The sequence below is a fragment of the Cervus elaphus genome, chromosome 33 (genome assembly GCF_910594005.1).
Source record: "Cervus elaphus chromosome 33, mCerEla1.1, whole genome shotgun sequence".
NCBI lineage: Eukaryota > Metazoa > Chordata > Mammalia > Artiodactyla > Cervidae > Cervus > Cervus elaphus.
In genome coordinates, this window is record NC_057847.1 from 71,953,912 (window position 1) to 71,973,767 (window position 19,856).

At 42.0% G+C, this 19,856-nt stretch overlaps 1 protein-coding gene across 2 annotated transcripts in view; it reads left to right on the forward strand.

Annotated features, from left to right (window-relative positions):
• The window catches only part of CFAP221 (cilia and flagella associated protein 221), a 113,921-nt gene that overhangs the window by 26,051 nt on the left and 68,014 nt on the right, over positions 1–19,856 (forward strand). For both annotated transcript variants that reach the window (XM_043894920.1, XM_043894919.1), the window contains exons 7-8: positions 13,423–13,526; positions 17,853–18,012. In XM_043894920.1, coding sequence (XP_043750855.1) covers positions 13,423–13,526; positions 17,853–18,012 — 264 coding nt within the window. The remainder of the gene's footprint in view (positions 1–13,422; positions 13,527–17,852; positions 18,013–19,856) is intronic.

The following is a 19,856-nucleotide window of genomic DNA, read 5'->3' on the forward strand; positions in this document are numbered from 1 at the left end:
ACATTCTGAGAAGGTGCCACACTGTCTTCCAAATGACCGCACCATTTTTCATTCTTATCAGCAATGTCCGAGGGTTCCAGTGTCATTTATATGTTTATTTATTTATTTTTATTTTAAAAAAACTTATTGGAGTACACCTGATTTACACGATTGTGTTAGTTTCAGCTGTACAGTGAAGGGAATCAGTTATATGTCTACATATATCCGCTTTTAGATTCTGTTCCCATGTAGGCCATCACAGAGCATTGAGTAGTTTCCTGGCCACACAGCAGGTCCATATTAGTTATCTGTTTTATACATAGGGCTTCCCTGGCTCAGACGGTAGAGAATCTGCCGCAGTGTGGGGTACTGGGGTTCAATTCCTGGGTCAGGAAGATTTCCTGGAGAAAGGAATGGCTACCCACTCCAGTGTTCTTGCCTGGAGAATTCCATGGACAGAGGAGCCTATATTCCAATGACATTTATGTGTTTAAATGTCAGAGTAAAACAATTCTTTCTATAGCTACAGAAAAAAAAACACTGCACATTATGGGGAAGGTCAAAGGTGATGGGAAAACATAAATTTAGCAGAAAGTAGATTCAGAAGAATATATGTTCTCTTTATATATATATATATATATAATCAATTTAGACCAAGTTGCCAGAAGTTGTAGGATTTTCATTTAATATCCTAAGTTTGCTCTGAGGTTGCTTCTGGGCAGAAGCAGGTGTGGTCTGGGTCCAGCCTTTCTGAGGATTGGATGGCACCTCAGTCCACTTTTCAGAAGGTCAAGAGGCAGACTTGTATCTATTCATCAACTACGTTCTCATGGGCTGGATTTGATAGTTGTAAATTTTCCTCGCTGAGATAAAATCCCACATGGACATTTGCCAGCTACCTATAAACAACTGTGGTGGTTTAAAATCTGGTGAACTGTGTTTTGACAGCTTCTGTAAATAGCAAAAAGTAGCATTCCAGTTTCTATCCAACATCCAACCATGGGATGCAGAGGCCTTTCAGCTGTCTTTCGCCTTCAGATGTTGAAACTGCTATATGACTGGGTAACCCTAGCCATCAGTTCGTTTCTTAGAGAGTGTTGTGGATCAGATACGTGCTACTCTTCCTGCACACATGCTAAATGAACGCATGCTTATGAGAGGTATTGAAATGGTACATCTTCCCTGTTTCCATGACCCTCGAAAGATTCACCTTAAATCATCTTACTGTGCAATTTCCCTGGCAGTGTCTATCTCACACTGAGTAACTGGCTGAAATCTGGAGCAAATCCAGTCGATTGGCTAGCTGTCCTCTCCATGTGGCACCACCTGACCCTCCTAGCACCAAGCTGATTCGGTTGACCAGTTGGTTGGAGCGCTATAGACAAGCTTACCTGAGAGTCTCCTAGGGTCCTCTCTAGTTGTGGGACACGGGCTTCTCACTGCGGTGGCTTCTCTTGTTGCCGAGCACAGGCTGTAGGCGCTCGGGCTTCAGTAGTCATGGTGCGTGGGCTTAGTTGCCCTGAGGAACATGTGATCTTAGTTCCTGGACCAGGGATTGAACCTGTGTCCCCTATATTGGAAGGTGGATTCTTAACCACTGGATCACCAGGGAAGTCCCAAAGAGAGCTTTCAATAGAAGGCCTAAATTACTTTGTTTCGTTCTTTTTTTTTTTTTTTTTCAAGTTTTTCTCACAAAATGTTGAATCCCAAACTTTTGACTCCTGGAGAAAGTCATCGAAAGGCTGAAAAACAAAATTTAGGAAAGCGGTATTGACCTTATTAGAGCTTAGCTTGAAAACTGTAATACTCTGCTTTTCTCCCTTGCATTTTGTGCAAATTTGATTTGGAAAATTACCCTTGGTTTGCACGGTACTAAGGATTGGAGCAACACCAACAGATGGTCAGTTTAGGAATGTGTGTATCAGGGGCAGTGGTAAAAGGTGGAGTACTTTTTTTGTTTAGGGCTTTCTAGTTTTTGTATTAATTCTTGGAATAATATGTTAAATTTAATAGATGCATTATATGGCTTAAATGAAACTACCAACCTAGTATCATGGACTAACAGTAAGAAACTTTAAAATATCGTTATGAAAACTATTCATAGATTAGCTCCCAGGTCTAGTATTTAGAGTTTCAGCATATACTCCTGGAAGAGGCAAAGGTAAATATTGTGGATGGCATGGTGTCTAGAGTGTGATTTTTTTTTTGGTCATGCCATGTGTCTTATGAGAGCACAGAGTCATAAGCACTGGACCACCAGAGAATTCCCTAGAATGTGATTATTCAATGCTTGTCAAAATATTTAGAGTAGCTAGCAACCAGGGACCTGCCGTGACTAGGATGAGCAGCCCTGAATTTCATCCCTTACCCCACATTATCTGTACCTCTAGTGAGTTGTAGATGCTATTTTCTATACAAGGTATTATTTCTATTACTATTTTCATCTTTAAGTGAAGTTATCCTTTAGTTTTTAAAAGGTCTTTCGTACTGTGTGATTCCACTCAGAGCAGATACTCAGACTCATCATGTTTAGGGACAGAGAGCAGAAGGGTGGGTACCAGAGGCTAGGGGATGGGCTTACAGTTTAATGGGGGCAGAGTTCCAATTTTGCAAGTGATAGAAGTTCTGGAGAAGGACGGTGGTGATGGTTGTACAACAGTGTGAATGTCCCCAGTTCCACTCAACTGTGCCCTTTCTGCTGCTTCATCACCTCAGGCGTGTCCAACTCTGTGCGACCCCACGGCCTATAGCCCGGCATGCTCCTCTGTCCATGGAATTCTCCAGGCAAGAGTCCTGGAGTGGGTTGCCATGCCCTCCTTGGGAACGTCCCAACCCAGGGATCAAACCTGGGCTTTCTACATTGCAGGCAGATTCTTTACCACTGAGCCACCAGGGGAAGCCCAAACTGTACCCTTAGGAATGGGTAAATTTTATGGTATATACATTTTCTAAAAAAGGTATTTAGAAATATGAATTGGGTACATATTGCCTCTGTGGATGACAGGTAACATGTCACCAGGTCACCTCTAACTTCTTCGAAATTCAGTTCCCTTCCCCGCCCCACCCCCAGAGAAATATCTTAACTTCCTTAACCAAGTATGCAAGGGGACCTCATTTAATAATACTTCTGTTGTCCCCTAGTGTTTTCAGAATTCCATCTTTTCCTAAACTACTGGGATGGGTGTAAAATTGTACCAGTGGGAAGAACTAAGTAGGGTTGGGGAAGAAACTGAATTAAGGGCAAGAAAGGAACTTGACCGTCACAGCAGCAAGAGAAAAAGCACCAGACCTCCCTGACCCCTTGCCTCCTTCTTGGTCTTTGCCTCTAATATTGGTCTAGTGTGTGTTTGCTGCCACTTCAGTCATGTCCGACTCTTTGCAACCCCATGGACTGTAGCCCACCAGCCTCCTCTGTCCATGGGATTCTCCAGGCAAGAATACTGGAGTGGGTTGTCATTCCCTCCTCCAGGGGATCTTCCCAACCCAGGATTTGAACCCATATGTCTTAATGTCTCCTGCATTGGCAAGTGGATTCTTTACCACCAGCACCACCTGGGAAGGCCAATATTGGTCTAAGCTGAGTCTAAAGTAAGGATGGTGTGTAATTCTGTAAAAGCAAAAAACCCAAAAAAACTTAGATGCCTGTTAAGTGACCATTTCTTTATGTAAACTTGTGTTTGTCCTTATTAAAGATCCTGGGTCCACTGTGCTTCTGGTTTGAGGCCACAGGCCCAGTTAATTGTGTCTTTGAAAGTGAGATAAGCAGCATATGAAAGTTCACAGGAAGATAAATTACCTGAGATGCAAGGGCATACTTGAAATCGGAAACATAATTTACTCTGCACTCTTCATATCTTTTCAAATTGTGGCACATTCATCTGGGGACCTGGCTTATCAAGAAACTAACCATTTTGTCTGATTTTTTTCTATTTTTGTTGGTCATCTTCTGAATACAGCAATTTACACCTCAGGCTTGAAGGAAACTAACTGGGCAGTCCCCAGACACCCCCACCCCTTTCTCTCTGCATGCATGCCAGGACTTGAGGGGAGGTTGGTAACAATTGAGAAAAAGTCCTGGGGTTTTATAAGCCTTTCTTGATGATGGACTAATTGAAGAACTTGCCTTTCAAAAAGCTCAGCGAATAAAGCCCAGGTGGATCCGTTTTGAAGAGAAAATCAATGGGGAAGAAGCTGTCGGTGTGAACAGTGCGACGTCTTAGTTTTTTGTGGTTGTTAGAGACTGAGGAGCGGGACACAGTATGCCAGTGAAGAGTTCGGGTCCTGGGGTCCTGCTTTCTTTCCCCCCTCAGTCAGTTCATCAGTCAGTCGTGACCCCATGGCCTGCAGCACTCCAGGCATCCCTGTCCATCACCAACTCCAGAAGCTTGCTCAAACTCATGTCCACTGCGTCAGTGATGCCATCCAACCATCTCATCCTGTCATCCCCTTCTCCTCCTGCCCTCAATCTTTCCCAGCATCAGGGTCTTTTCCCAAGGAGTCAGTTCTTCACATCAGGTGGCCAGTGTCTTAGAGTTTCAGCTTCAGCCTCAGTCCTTCCAATGAATATTCAGAACTGATCTCCTTTAGGATGGACTGGTTGGATCTCCTTGCAGTCCAGGGGACACTCAAGAGTTTTCTCCAACACCACAGTTCAAAAGCATCAGTTCTTTGGTGCTCAACTTTCTTTATAGTCCAACTCTCACATCCATACATAGCTACTGGAAAAACCATAGCTTTGTGTACATGGACCTTTGTTGGCAAATTAATGTCTATGCTTTTTAACATGCTGTCTAGGTTGGTCACAGCTTTTCCTCCAAGGAGCAAGTGTCTTTTTAATTTCATGGCTGCAGTCACCATCTGCAATGATTTTGGAGCCGAAGAAAATAAAGTCTCTCACTGTTTCTATTGTTTCCCCATCCATTTGCCATGAAGTGATGGGACTGATTCTGTGATCTTAGTTTTCTGAATGTTGAGTTTTAAGCCAATTTTTTCACTCTCCTCTTTCATTTTCATCAAGAGGCCCTTTAGTTCTGCATTTTCTGTCACGGGTGGTGTTATCTGCGTATCTGAGGTTATTACTGTTTCTTCCGGCAGTCTTGATTCTAGCTTGTGCTTCATCCAGCCTGACATTTGCATGTAAGTTAAATAAGCAGGGTGACAATATATAGCCTGGACATACTCCTTTCCCAATTTGGAACCAGCCTGTTGTTCCATGTCCTGTTCTAACTGATGCTTCTTGACCTGCATACAGATTTCTCAGGAGACAGGTAAGATGGTCTGGTATTCTGATCTCTTTAAGAATTTTCCACAGTTTGTTGTGATCCACACAGCCAGAGGCTTTGGCATAGTAAATAAAGCAGATGTTTTTCTGGAACTCTTTTGCTTTTTGGATGATCCAACAGATGTTGGCCATTTGATCTCTGGTTCCTCTGCCTTTTCTAAATCTAGCTTGAACATGTGGAAGTTCACAGTTCACATACTGTTGCAGCCTGGCTTGGAAAATTTTGAGCATTACTTTGCTAGCGCGTGAAATGAGTGCAATTGTGCAATAGTTTGAACATTCTTTGGCATCCCCTTTCTTTGGGATTGGAATGAAAACTGACCTTTTTCAGTCCTGTGGCCACTGCTGAATTTTCCAAATTTGCTGGCATATTGAGTGCAGCACTTTCACAGCATCATCTTTTAGGATTTGAAATAGCTCAGCTGAAATTCCATCACCTCCACTAGCTTTGTTCACTGTGATGCTTTCTAAGGCCCACTTGACTTCTCATTCCAGGATGTCTGGCTCTAGGTGAATGATCACACCATCATGGTTATCTGGGTCATAAAGATCTTTTTAGTGTAGTTTTTCTGTGTATTCTTGTCACCTCTTCTTAATATCTTCTGCTTCTGTTAGGTCCATACCATTTCTGTCCTTTATTGTGCCCATCTTTGCATGAAATATTCCCTTGGTATCTCTTAATTTTCTTGAAGAGATTTCTAGTCTTTCCTATTCTATTATTTTCCTCTATATTTCTTTGCATTGATCGCTGAGGAAGGCTTTCTTATCTCTCCTTGCTATTCTGTGGAACTCTTCATTCAAATGGGTATATCTTTCCTTTTCTCTTTTGCCTTTAGCTACTCTTCTTTTCTCAGCTATTTGTAAGTCCTCCTCAGACAACCATTTTGCATTTTTGCATTTCTTTTTCTTGGGGATGGTCTTGATCACTACTTCCTATACAATGTTACAAACCTCCATCCATAGTTCTTTAGGCACTCTGTCTATCAGATCTAATCCCTTGAATCTTTTTGTCACTTCCACTGTATAATCGTAAGGGATTTGAATTAGGTCATACCTGAATGGTCTAGTGGTTTTCCCTACTTTCTACAATTTAAGTCTGAATTTGGCAATAAGGAGTTCATGATCTTAACCCCAGTCAGCTCCCAGTCTTGTTTTTGCTGACAGCATAGAGCTTCTCCATCTTTGGCTGCAAAGAATGTAATCAGTCTGATTTCGGTATTGACCATCTGGTGATGTCCGTTTGTAGAGTCCTCTCTTGTGTTGTTGGAAGAGGGTGTTTGCTATGACCAGTGCATTCTCTTGGCAAAACTCTATTAGCCTTTGCCCTGCTTCATTCTGTACTCCAAGGCCAAACTTGCCTGTTACTCCAGGTATCTCTTGACTTCCTACTTTTGCATTCCAGCCCCCTATAAGGAAAAGGACATCTTTTTTGGGTGTTAATTCTAGAAGGTCTTATAGGTCCTCATAGAACCATTCAACTTCCACTTCTTCAGCATTAATGGTTGGGGCATAGACTTGGATTGCTGTAATATTGAATGGTTTGCCTTCGAAATAAACAGAGATCATTCTGTTGTTTTTGAGATTGCACCCAAGTACTGCATTTTGGACTCTTTGGTTGACTACTCCATTTCTTCTAAGGGATTCTTGCCCACAGTAGTAGATATAATGGTCATCTGAGTTAAATTCATCCATTCCAGTCCATGTTAGTTCACTGATTCCTAAAATTTCGGTGTTCACTCTTGCCATCTCCTGTTTGCCCACTTCCAATTTGCCTTGATTCATGGACCTAACAGTCCAGGTTCCTATGGATTATTGTTCTTTACAGCATTGGATTTTTACTTCCATCACCAGTCACATCCACAACTGGGCATTGTTTTTGCTTTGGCTCCATCTCTTCATTCTTTCTGGAGTTGTTTCTCCACTCTTCTCCAGTAGCATATTGGGTACCTACCGACCTGGGGAGTTCATCTTTCAGTGTTATATCTTTTTGCCTTTTCATACTGTTCATGGGGTTCTCAAGGCAAGAGTGCTGAAATGGTTTGCCATTCCCTTCTCCACTGGAGCACATTTTGTCAGAACTCTCCACCGTGACCCATCTGTCTTGGGTGGCCCCACACGGCATGGCTTATAGTTTCCTTGATTAGACAAGGCTGTGGTCCATGTGATCAGTTTTCTGTGACTGTGGTTTTCATTCTGTTTGCCCTCTGGGGGATGAGGATAAGAGGCTTATGGAAGCTTCCTGATGGGAGAGACTGACTGTGGGGGAAACTGGTTCTTGGTTCTGATGGGCGGAGCCATGCCCAGTAAATCTTTAGTCCAATTTTCTGTGGATGGGTGGGACTATGTTCCTTCCCTGTTTTTGACCTGAAATCAAACTATGGGGAGGTTATGAAGATAATGGCGACGTCCTTGAAAAGGTCCTGTGCACTGCCACCCTCAGTGCCCCTGAGCCTGCAGCAGGTCACCGCCAACCCACGCCCCTGCCGGAGACTCCTGGACACTCACAGGCAAGTCTGGGTCAGTCTCTCGTGGGGTCACTGCTGCTTTCTCCTGGGTCCTGTGCACACAGGTTTTGTTTGGGCCCTCCGAGTCTGTTTCCCTAGTCCTGGGTAAGTTCTGGTGGCTCTGTGGTGGGGTTAATAGCGAGCTCCTCTAAGAGGGCTTATGCCACACTCAGGTCTGCTGTACCCAGAGCGCCTGCCCCTGTGACAGGCCACTGCTGACCCATCCCTCCGCAGGGGACACTCAGACACGCAGGCAGGTCTGGCTCAGTCTCTGTGGGGTCTCCTGGTGTGCACAAGGTTTTGTTTGAGCCGTCCAAGCATCTCTGGCAGGTATGGAGTTTGATTCTAAATGCAATTTTGCCCCTCCTACTTTCTTGCTGGGGCTTCTCCTTTGCGCTTGGACATGGGGTATCTTTTTTCGGTGTGATCCAACATCCTCCTGTCAGTGGTTGTTCAGCAGGAAGTTGTAATTTTGGAGTTCTCAGGAGAAGATGAGCGCATGTCCTTCTACTCTGCCACCTTCTGATCCTCACCATTCCAGCCTCATCTCTTACTAACCGTATGTCCTTGGACAGCCCCACACTGGTCGGTTTATTTATCTGTGAAATGGGCAGAATAACAGTGCTTACCTCCCAGGCTGGCTGAGGCACAAGCACATGGCTGGGACTTGTGAAGAGTAAAACTGAAAAGAGAAAAAGACTTTAAAATGCCCAAGCCAAGATTCCCACCGGGAATAGGGTAAAGGCTGTCATTCACTACAGGAGAAGTGAGGTGAGGAGGAGAGAGTGCTGTCTGGATCTGGTTTTTCCTTCCTGCTGTGTGACAGACCACCCTAGAAGCAGCGGCTTAAAGTAACAGCAGTTCATTTGTTTTGCTCCCGGATCTACATTTTGAAGGTTCCTTGATGGAGAAAGTTGTCCTCCTTTGTGCAAAGTCAGCTGAGGCTGCTTAGCCAAGCCAAGGGATCCAGTTCCCAGGATGGTCCACTCGCATGCTGGCTGTTTCCTGGGCTGAGCTGGGTGCAGGGCTGGGAGCCTCGGTTCTCTCCGCATGGGTCTCTCCGAAGGCTGCTTGCACTTCCTGCCAACCCAGCAACAAAGTGAGCACCCAGGAGGATCGAGGGATGCCAGTCTCCTGGGTATGACCTTAGGAAAGCAGTGCAGCATCATTATTTCCACTGCTCTCCGGGAGCTGAGTGGCCAGAGAGCCCAGATCCCAGGGAAGGAGTCCGGGGATCCACCTCTCAGTAGGAAAAAAATGGGTTTGTTTTCATATCTATGTATTTATTTTTGCCTGCTTCAGCTCCTGGTTGAGACACTCAGGCTCTCAGTTACAGCACAGAGTCTTCTCTCTAGTTATGGCGCGGGGACCCCAGAGTGCATGGGCTCTGTAGTTGAGGCCCACAGGCTCAGATGCAGCACATGGGCTTAGCTGCCCCCCAGCATGTGGGATCTTAGTTCCCCAGCCAGGAATCAGCCCCATGTCTACTGCGTTGTAAGGCAGATTCTTAACCACTGGACCGCCAGGGAAGTCCCAGTATAGATGAGCTCGCTCAGATTTGATTTTCTCATGAGTCTTCTGTACATTTGAAAAGAAGTAGGTCTCACGCAAATACATCATTGCTGTCCACAGCTTTGGATCTCTAAGTGATTCCTGTATCAGTGAGTAATTGACAAGGGAAAAGTCCTGCTAAATTGACATGTTTACATAGTCTACATTATGGTTTAAATTTTACATATGTCTCTGTGAAGAGGCTTCCCTTTATCTTGATGGTTACAAGTAACATGTAATAGCTGATGATTAATTTATTGTGCCCTCTGAATCCAGCATCTTGTAATAAGTTAGCGTCTGTCATGCTTTTTAGTGTTACTGAATCATGCTTGGGTCCGCTTGCCCGTTTGCAGCAAAGCCATCCTAATGACAGCAGGTCATGGTGAAGGAAAGTGCAGTGTTAACTGCAGGCACCCAGGAAGGAGTCTAGACACCTAGTGCTTAAAGGGCCTGAACTCCTTGAAAGGTTTCAGGGAAAGGTTTTTAAAGACAGAGTGAAGAAAGAGGGTAGTGGGGTGTGTGGTCAGCTCACGGACATTCTTCTGATTGGACTGTGGTGAGGTTATCAGGAGTCAGCATCGTCAACCTTCTGGTCCCAACCAGTCTGGAGTCTACATGCTTGTGGGTAGCATACCAGCAACTTCTCCCACCTGGTGGGAATCTCAGTAGCTATAAGACAGCTCAAAGGATGTGGCCCAGAATATTATCTATGGCCCTTGAGGAGGGACTGAAGGTCCTTGAGTTTGTCTAATGGCTAAAGTATTAGAATTTTGTCTTGCCTGATGGTTTTCCTTTCTTTCTCCGTTTTCTCATTCTCTGATTAAATTGACTCTTTGGAACTCAGGGGAGGTCTAGGAGACCACAGTTTTTCTGCAGTGAAGAGGCGGGTAGAGGACATGGGGGTCAGGGCGGGGAGTCTGTTCCAGGAAAGCCCCATACAGTCCCTCTCAGTGACATTATCAGTCAACCTTCATTCTCCAAAAAGGGGTCCAGTACTATTTATGTCAAGATGGCTCACTCAGTCCACTCTCTAAACATGGAGGGTTTTAATTAGAGAAGAAATTTGCTTTTATGTCATCCCCAATAAGTTCACAAGATTGTACATTCTCTCAGGAAATTGTTGATTACTCCTGGCTAACAGTGGTAGATTTTAGGGTAAATGATGAAAATAACATCAGAGTAAAGTAGAAACAAATGTTATATAATTTACTGGAAATTAATGCAGTGTCTGGCCCTCTTCTAGCATTTATTTAGAAAAGGGACAAGAAAGAAATTTGAGTTTATATTATTTTATAATATTTACTTTCTGTGAGGCAAATTGGTACTCTTTTCTTCTAACAGGCACAGAGTTTGTACATGATCATAAGACTGGTATTTAAAAAGTTTGAGTTGGATTTTATTAAAAATAAGTCACAAGTCTTTTCAAGTGCTTAATATATTTTTATACATAGCCTTAGTGTATTTGATTAAATGTGTAAATAATAAAGTAGCAGGGATAAAAGTTGTCATTACTTGAAGAGTATTAATTTCTATCTGCTTTAATTTTTTAAAATATTATTTATTTATCTTTATTTTGGCTGCGCTGGGCCCTCGCCACTGCATGCAGGCCCCCTGCCAATTGCAGAGAGCAAGGATGGGTGGTGGGGATGGGGAGGGCAGTCTCTTTTGTGATATACAAGCTCTTGGACACACGGGCCTCAGCACCCACAGCATACAGACCCAGCTGTCCCATGGCGTATGGAATCCTCCTGGACCAGGGATCAAACCTATGACTCCTGCGGTGGCAGGAGAGCTCCCAACCACTGTCCCACCAGGAAAGTTATGCTTTAATATTTTAATTGGCTACTTTTCTATAAATCATAGAAGAACTCTAATTCAGGCTCCTATTTGTGTCAGAGGATTCATAGGCATAGGATATGTATATTTATTCATGTTTCTTCACTGCCAGTCACTTTTTATTGTATTTTAGCAATGGAATTTAGTTGAGAATTTTTAAAGCCCCCAGAATCTAATGGGATTCTGTTTCTTCACATATGGAAAACTTCTAAATAAACTCAGCTTCCTATTTGCCAGAATTTCTCTTAACCCAAATTAATGTAGATCGCCGTTGATTTATGATGAAGGAAACCAGTCACATAATTTGACATTCATAGTATGAACAGCAACGATGAAAGCCAAGTTCAGTTTTTCCACTGCCTTATTCCTGCCACTGCTGTGTCTCCTGAATCAAGCCACTTGGAATTCTGTGCCCTTAAGGAATTGTTTGTTTTTCCGACTGATTAATGCATCAGGAACTTGGCTTCATGTAATCATCATTAAACAAATACTCTGACACCTTTTCTATGGGAATTATCAGAGCTCTGAAGTTAGCTACAGATTGGGTAAATATAAAAAGCACTGCCAGTCTCTGTTTGTTTGTTTTAGTTCAGGAAAATGTAAACATTCAACTTTTAGCAGAGGATCCCTGAGCAGCTGCTGGGGTAACTCTGAGCAGACCCCTGGGGATACGGACTGGAGGCCCACACAGCCCAGGTACTTTGTAAGTCACTGACCTCATCTTCAGGGACCAGGTTTGGGCAGTGTCATTTATCATCTTGAGAGACATGTAATTTGTAATGTTAGTTTTATCTGCCCAGTGCTGTAAAATACCTGATGTTCAGTGGGGCCTGAGTGTGGTTAGGTTGAATTACCCCGAAAAACGTCATGACTTTTAGGTACCCTGTATTTCAGAATTAGAAAGCGTCTCATACAGTTAAGATGGATGGACTGATACTTCTAATAGAGCCTGATTTAGGACAGAATTTATGAATTGGTTTAAAAAATAAAAAAGCTATGAAGTATTCATCTCACTGTTAGCCGAAGTGATTGCTCTGTATAATGACCCTTATCTTGAATTTATATCAATAGATGTAATTGAAAACATTAATATCTAAAATTTCCAAGTTAATAAGAGAATAGAACAATCCAGTAGAAAAATGGGCAAAGAATACACACAGGCAATTCATAGAAGAGGAAACCCAATGGGTAAAATGAGTGGGATCAACCTCAAAGAAATGAAAATAAAGTGACATACAATTTCACCCCCATCAAGCTGGAAGAAGTCTGAGAATCCTGTGTTGGTAATTAGATGCTGCTCATGGGAGGATCAATTGGTTCAAGTGCTTCGGAGGGCACTTAGGCCATACCTTGCAAAGCTGATGGTTTCACTTTACTGCTAGCCAGTAATTCCATTTCTCAGTCACAGCTAGAGCAGCTCTGGCCCACACGCATAAGGGGTCCCCCGAAGGGCTGTCATCACCACACTGAAGCAGTGAAAAGACACGAACAACCTATACACCTCTCAGCACGAGAGCAGAGAGAGAAAGGTGATGTCGGCCAACAACGAATTACTTATTGCTGGTTAAAACAAATGAACAGAACTTCAAGTGTCATCGTGGATCAATCTCAAAAGCATAATGCTGGGTAAAACTAGCATGTTTTAGAACAGTATAATTGAAAACAAGTGATAAATAGGATACATTTTATGGGCACATATGTATGTGGTGATATTTCTAAAATCCATGGGAATGATGGTGAATGCAGGTAAAGGTCACCCCTGGGGAGGCAAGAAGGAGCAGAGGACCAAGAAGGGGTAGACAGGGAGCTTCAACTGTTCTGCATGTTTTATATCTGTTAAAGTAAGACATTGGTTTACCCAAAGCAGAAGATTTTATAGAGCTTGGTAGTGGATAAAGGGATCTTTCTCTTATTATTTTCAATATTTTCTTTATATTTGGAATATTTCCAAATAATGAATTTAAAGCCAAGTAAAAATACTCCTGGCATCATTTTTCAAACCGTATTTGAAATCTACTGTATCCCCAAAACTACTACTGCAAAAGGGTCATTTCACTTTGCCATCAAGATAGGCTCAGGCTCTCTGAAACATGACCCTGCCATAGCACCCAGAAGGTGCTATCGGCTAGCTGTCACCAGGGAATGAGTGTGTAAGGGTTGACTCTCCTTGTGGTTGTGGTTGTTTATTACATAACCTGGGTATTCTCTGATACCAAAAGAGCTAGTTATAAAGAAAAATAATATTATACAGTTTTCTTCTTTTTTTTGCAGCAAAAGCTACGTGATTCCTTTGTGGTGCAGTTGCCCTGTGGATTTTGAATTTCATGTCACTGTGGTCCATCCTCATCAGGCCTTTACTGTGGAGCCAACATCAGGTAAGGAGAAATAATTCTCAAGTTGCCAATTTCCTGAGAGTTCTCAGATTGAAGATGGCTTGGAAAGTAGGTCTCCAGTTATGAAAGAGAATAAGCCACATTTGAGTGTGTTATTTTCAAATGTGTAACAGTAACAGACTTTACATACTTGATAAACTAAATCAGAACCAGAAACTTGGGAGTAAACACAGTTTGAGATAACCTGATGCAGACAGTTTATAGTTTATGTTCAGGTCAATTGCCCCCCAGAGTCAGAACTTGAAATCAGGAGTTAATCCATTCTAATTCTAGTTTTGACTCCTGGTACTTAAATGGTTTCGTAGTCACCTTTAATTCAGGTTCAAATAGAATGGGAATATTATATCTACTCAAGCCTTCAGAATCTTAGTGAAGGGTCTAAGGAATTTATCTCACATGTGGCATGGACCTATCTGTCTTTGCATGCCCCAAAGGATGTAGATCCCAAAGATGCTCAGGACCTCTGAGAATGAAATCTCCATCTGAACTGATTTCTGCTTCCCAGTTTCTCTCTTGATGTTTAGGTTTGGAATTTAAATATTCACCCATTGTGGCCTGCTGTGAATCCTAAAATAACTTTGTTTTTGTTCTGTGTTTTTTCAGATTTATTGAGGTATAATTGACATGTATATGATATGGATATAATTTTATACATAAAATTATAAGCTTTTTAAGTACATAATGTGATGATTTGACGTGTGTACACATCGTGAAAGGATTCTGTCATTGAGTTAATTAATATCCATCACCTCACAGAGCTGCCTTTTTTATTGGTGAAACATTTAAGTTCTACTCTCTCAGCAAATTTCAAGTATAATCACCTTATTTTACGTTAAAGCCTCAGACCTTATTCATTCTATAATTGAAAGTTTGTACCCTTTTACCAACTTCTCCTTACCACCACCACCCCTCACCCCCAGCCCCTGGTAAACCGTTTTTCAACTCTCTATTTCTCAGAATTGGACTTTTTTTCCTTCTGAATGTGTATGTAAATGATACCTTGCAGTATCTGTCTTTGGCTTATTTTACTTAGCATAATGCCATCCAAGTTCATACATGTTGTCACAAATGGCAGGATTACCTTCTTCTTTAACACTGAATAATATTGCATTATGTATGTATGTATGGATGGATGGATATGCCGCGTCTTCTTTATCCTTTCATCTGTCAGTGGACACAGCATTTTCACACCCTTGGATATTGTGAATAAAGCTGCAGTGAACCTGGGAGTACATCTAACTCTTCAAAATAATGATTTCGTTCCCTTTGCGTATAAACCCAGATGTGAGAGTGCTGGATCATGTGATGATTCCTCAGGTTTTGAGGAAACCTCCGTACTGTTTTCCATAGTGACTGCACCAGTTTGCATTTCCAGCACTGCACAAGTGTTCCCTTTTTTCTACCTTCTTGCCAGGACTTCTTGTCTCTTTGATAATAGCCATTCTAACAGGTGTGAGAGATAATCTCATCTTATTTGCATTTTCCTGATGATTAGTGATGTTGAACATGTACCTGTTGGACATTTGTATATCTTCTTTGGAAAAGTGTCTGTTTGGGTCCTTTGCTTATTTGACAAAGTTGGGTTATCTTGGTGTTTTGTTATTGAGTTATATGATATCCTTGTGTATCTTGGGTATTCATGCCTAACTGGATATGTGGTTTACAAACATTTCCTTCCATTCCATAGGGTGTCTTTTCATTTTGTTGATGTCTTCTTTTGTTGTGCAGAAGCTTTTGAACTTGATGTAGTTTCATTTGTTTTTGCTTTTGGTGCCTTTGCTTTTGGTATCAAATTCCCAAAATCCTTGTCAAGACCAATGTCAAGGAGCTTTGTTCTTTGTTTTCTTCTAGGAATTATATTGTCAGTTCTTACATTCAAATCTTTAATCCATTTTGAAATCATTTTTTTAATCTTTAATTTTTTTATTGAAATATAGTTGATTTACAGTGTGGTGTTAGTTTTAGGTGTACAGCAAGGTGACTCAGTTATATATATACAAAATATAGTCACTTTTTTGGATTACTTTCCCTTATCGGTTGTTATTACAAGATATTGAGTAAAGTTCCCTGTGCTATACAGCAGGTCTTTGTTGCTTATCCATTTTATGTGGAGTATATCTGTTAATCCCAAACTCCAAATTAACCCTCCCTCCTGAATTTACTTTTGTATGTGGTGTAAGACGGTGGTTCAGTTTTATTCTTTAGCATGAGGCTGTTCAGTTCTCCCAACACTTTGTTGAAGAGATTGTCCTTGCCCTTGTGTATATTCTAGGATCCTTTGTTGCCAATTAATTGACCACATATGCATGAGTTTATTCCTGGGCTTTCTTTTTATTGTGTCTATTTAGAATGATGAATGTTAATTAAACTTATAGTGGTGATTATTTCACAAATACGTAAGTCAAACCGTCATGCTTCACACCTTAAATTTATACAGAGATGTTATGTTGATTCTTTCTCAATAAAACTGGAAAAAAATTTGTTTCGAGGCATTTTATTCTTTTTGTTGCTATTGTAAATGGAGTTGTTTTTTCATTTCACTGTCTCATAGTTTGTTGTTGGTGTATAGAAACACAACTGATTTTTCTATATTGATTTTGTATCCTGCAACTTTACTTTCATTAATTCTGTTAGTAGCGGGTGTTTTGGTGGAGTCTTTAGGTTTTATGTATTTTTCTGAAGCACAGCGCTTAGGATCTGAGAAGATAAAAGAGCTCTGGGACTGAGTGTCTGCCTTAGGGGCTTCCAGACTAGTTGGGAGACTGGTAAACTTCGCAGAGTGGCAGTTCGGGTGGCACCTGAGGACCGCAGGGTAGCGGTGAGGGACGGTGGTGGAGGCTCCTGCAGATGGAGCATCAGGAGGGGTTTCCTGTAACGTGTGGGCTGACATGGGCTTTGAAGGTTTATTTATTGAGCTGGGAACACGGTAACAAGCAGGCATCTGCTTTTGTGAGACTTAACTAGGGGAGGCCAGTGACAGAGAGGTGATTCCAGAAGATTGGAAGCCAAAGGAAGATCTGGAGGAAGGGCTTCCAGTCTGGGGAAAAGCAAGTGCCAAGGCATGGGGTCCAGAGTGCCAGTGTCTGGGGACTGGAGCAGCAGCCCCACGCCTCATCCAAGCCTCCGCTTCAGCATCTCCTCACCTGAGACCTGATGTTCACCCTGTCTCAGATAGCTCCTCATGCGTCACTTGCTTTCCCATGGCCTACTCTATGTCCATGGCATGACTTGAGAGTTTATATTCACTGGTTTATTTCTTTTTATTTGCCATCCTGACCAGCATGTAAACTCCATGAGCTCTGGGGCTCTGTATGTGGGGGTGGGGAGGGGGGGGAGCTGCGCCATATGGCTTGTGTGATCTTAGTTCCCTGACTAGGGATAGATCCTGCACCCCTAGCATTGGCAGGCGAGCCTTGATCACTGGATCACCAGGGAAGCCCCCTGGGACTTTGCTTTGCTTACTGTTGTGTCTCAAGTGCCTAAAACAGTGCCTGCCACCCAGTAGGTGCTCAGTGAATGTCTGGATGGCTGAATGAAAGGGCTGTGGGGTTGGCATAGAGAGCAAGGCAGAGGGTGGGCCAAGATTCAGAGGGACCCTAGATCGGAAGGAGGCAGGTCACCAGGCAAGGCCCCTGTGGGGACCAGAGGAGTCCACCTAGAGAGCAAACCAGAGAGCCTTCAGTGGAAGTCGGAAATGGCCGCCCTTCTCACACCTAGCATATTGATCCTTCTTTCCTCCTTGCTTGTTATTTTCCTTTCCATGTTTGTTGAGCACTTAATTGCATTCCAGGCCCTGTTGGCACCAGAGACACAAAGGAGAAATAAGCATCATGTGACATTTGCCTTTGGAGAGAACAGTTGTCTATCCTGAAGATAGAAAATCAGAGAATCAAATTACACAAAAATATAGGGAACCAAATTATTTGGGCACAAACTTTTACATGTGTTCCTTCATTTTCCTTGTGGCTCACAGCATGAACACTGATATCCGGGAATTATTAATAATGGCTTAAAGGTTATGGTTCTGGGAACTCACTTCTGACTCAGTAATGCTGACTCATAGTATATGTTTATATAACTGGTGCAATCAAGTTATGAGTATAAAGGATTAAGGTAGTAGTTGGTAAATAAGGTCAATGTGAACAATCAGAAGTTGATTCATGTGTATTTAATGAAAAGACTATACAATGATACTAGAAATACTTGTGCTTCCCATGGGAAGAATATATATGTGTGTGAGAGTCAGCCTCTTTGCTTGGACTTGGCAGGAAGAAAAAGCATCATGTTTTCTCATGTCTTTCCTCCCAGGAATAATCCCGGCAAATGGGAAGATGAATGTGACAGTGAAGTTTACCCCGTTTCAGTATGGGATGGCACAGATAAAAGTGCAGCTGTGGGTTTCACAGTTCAACTCTCAACCGTACGAGTGTGTCTTCACCGGGACATGCTACCCCAACGTGGCTTTAAAGTAAGGCTGCCTGGGAAGACTTCTGTTTATCCTCCAAACCCCAATTCTTCCTTTCATCCATTCCGTTGTTTCTTTCTTGTAGCAGAATGCCATCAAAACCTTACTTAATATGCCTGGAACTAAAATACAGTTACATGTCAACTCTATCTCAATTTTGAAACTTACTTAAATGGTGAACCTTCATAAGATACCCTTTAAAATATAACAGTGATGCAGAGACTATCTCTGTGCTTGTAGCAGTAGTTGCTTCTGCCAAGAGAGAGAAGAGTTCACTGAGAAAAGAGATTTTGGAGAAGATACTTTCTTTCACTGATGACTATCGGTGCACTGTTTGAATTGTTGGCCATATGTGTGTATTAGTGTCTATTCAAAAATTCAAGTCATAAAGCCAGAACCACAGAGCTATATTCAAAGTTTCAATATAATATTATAATGAGTGGAGTGCATGCCCTGTGCAACGTCCACTGCAAAGCCCCACGGGAAATGGTCCACACGCTAAAGATGCTGAAGACAGGAGTCAAAATAAGTCAAGTATAACAAGTGCCTTTGACATAAGGCAGAAATGGAAGCATGCTGGGTGGGAGCTTTTCTTAAAGCACCCTCAGCATTCAAGTCAGAGTAAAGATGTGAAATGAGTTTAAGTTTTAAACCCATTTTTAAGTTTTAAACCCATGGGTTTAACTATAACCAGTTAGCCTGAACTTCCATTTCCAGTGAATGTGAGCTTGTATTTTTATATCCAAATATATCTAGTTAATAAGGTGTTTTCTAACTTGCCTGATGTTTATAGAAGTGAAAAGGAAAAAATTTCATAGTGTAAATCCTAATCTTGAAAAATCCTTACAAATATTTTGAAAATGATGAATGCAAAGGTTGATTTTCCTCCTCGCCCCTTCACACATACATTCACATCACATGTTAATGTCATTAGACACATTAAAAGTGGACTAACAACCTACTATCAAAATAAGAACTCCATGATTTACTGTATATTTATATTATTATTTTCTTTCTCAGAAGCCAAAGCAGCTTGGGTCAACTGTAGACTGTTAGTGTGACCTGCTGAACCCAAATCTTGCAAGTTCCTGTAGTAAAACTAAAGTGGTTCAGCCAGTAAAGAGGTAACATTGGACATAAAAAAAAAAAAAAAAAAAACAGTCCTCAATTTCCTGGTGTCAGTTAACTGACTGAGAAGAGTGCTGTTTGCAGCTCACAACATGCGCCACAACACACAAACGACCTCCTCAGAGGCATCACTTGAGTGGGACTTTGACATGTCTGCCCTTTCTTAGACACGTTCTTAAATAGTGGTGCAGTGCATGGCAGAAGCTCCAAGCAGGAACAGATGCACACCTTTTCTAAACTATGTTTTGGTTTCCCACCTGGAGTTTCATATCTGATCTAGAACACTCTTGACGTTTTCGAGGACCATACCTCAACACCTGCCTGTCTCCCCAGGCTTCAGGTAGTGCTGGAACACAGATACTCCACCAGGAAGGGGAAAAGTGATCCAGCTGCAGTGTTCTTGGAAGATTTCACAGGTGCTTCTTTTGTTTCAGAGCTGGATGTGTGATGAACTCACATCCAGTTGGCACTGCCAATTCCATGTAACTCTTAGTTTCTGGCTTTCTCATATCCCTTCATTTCCATCGTCAGTACTAGTAGTTAGACTTCTTAAAGAGACTGTTTTTTTCTTTTTTTCTGATTGAAGTGTAATTGACTTAACACTTTTTGTGTTAATTTCTGCTGTTCAACAATGTGACTGTTATATGCATATATACATATACATACATATACATATATATATTCTTATTCACATTCTTTTCCATATGGTTTATCACAGG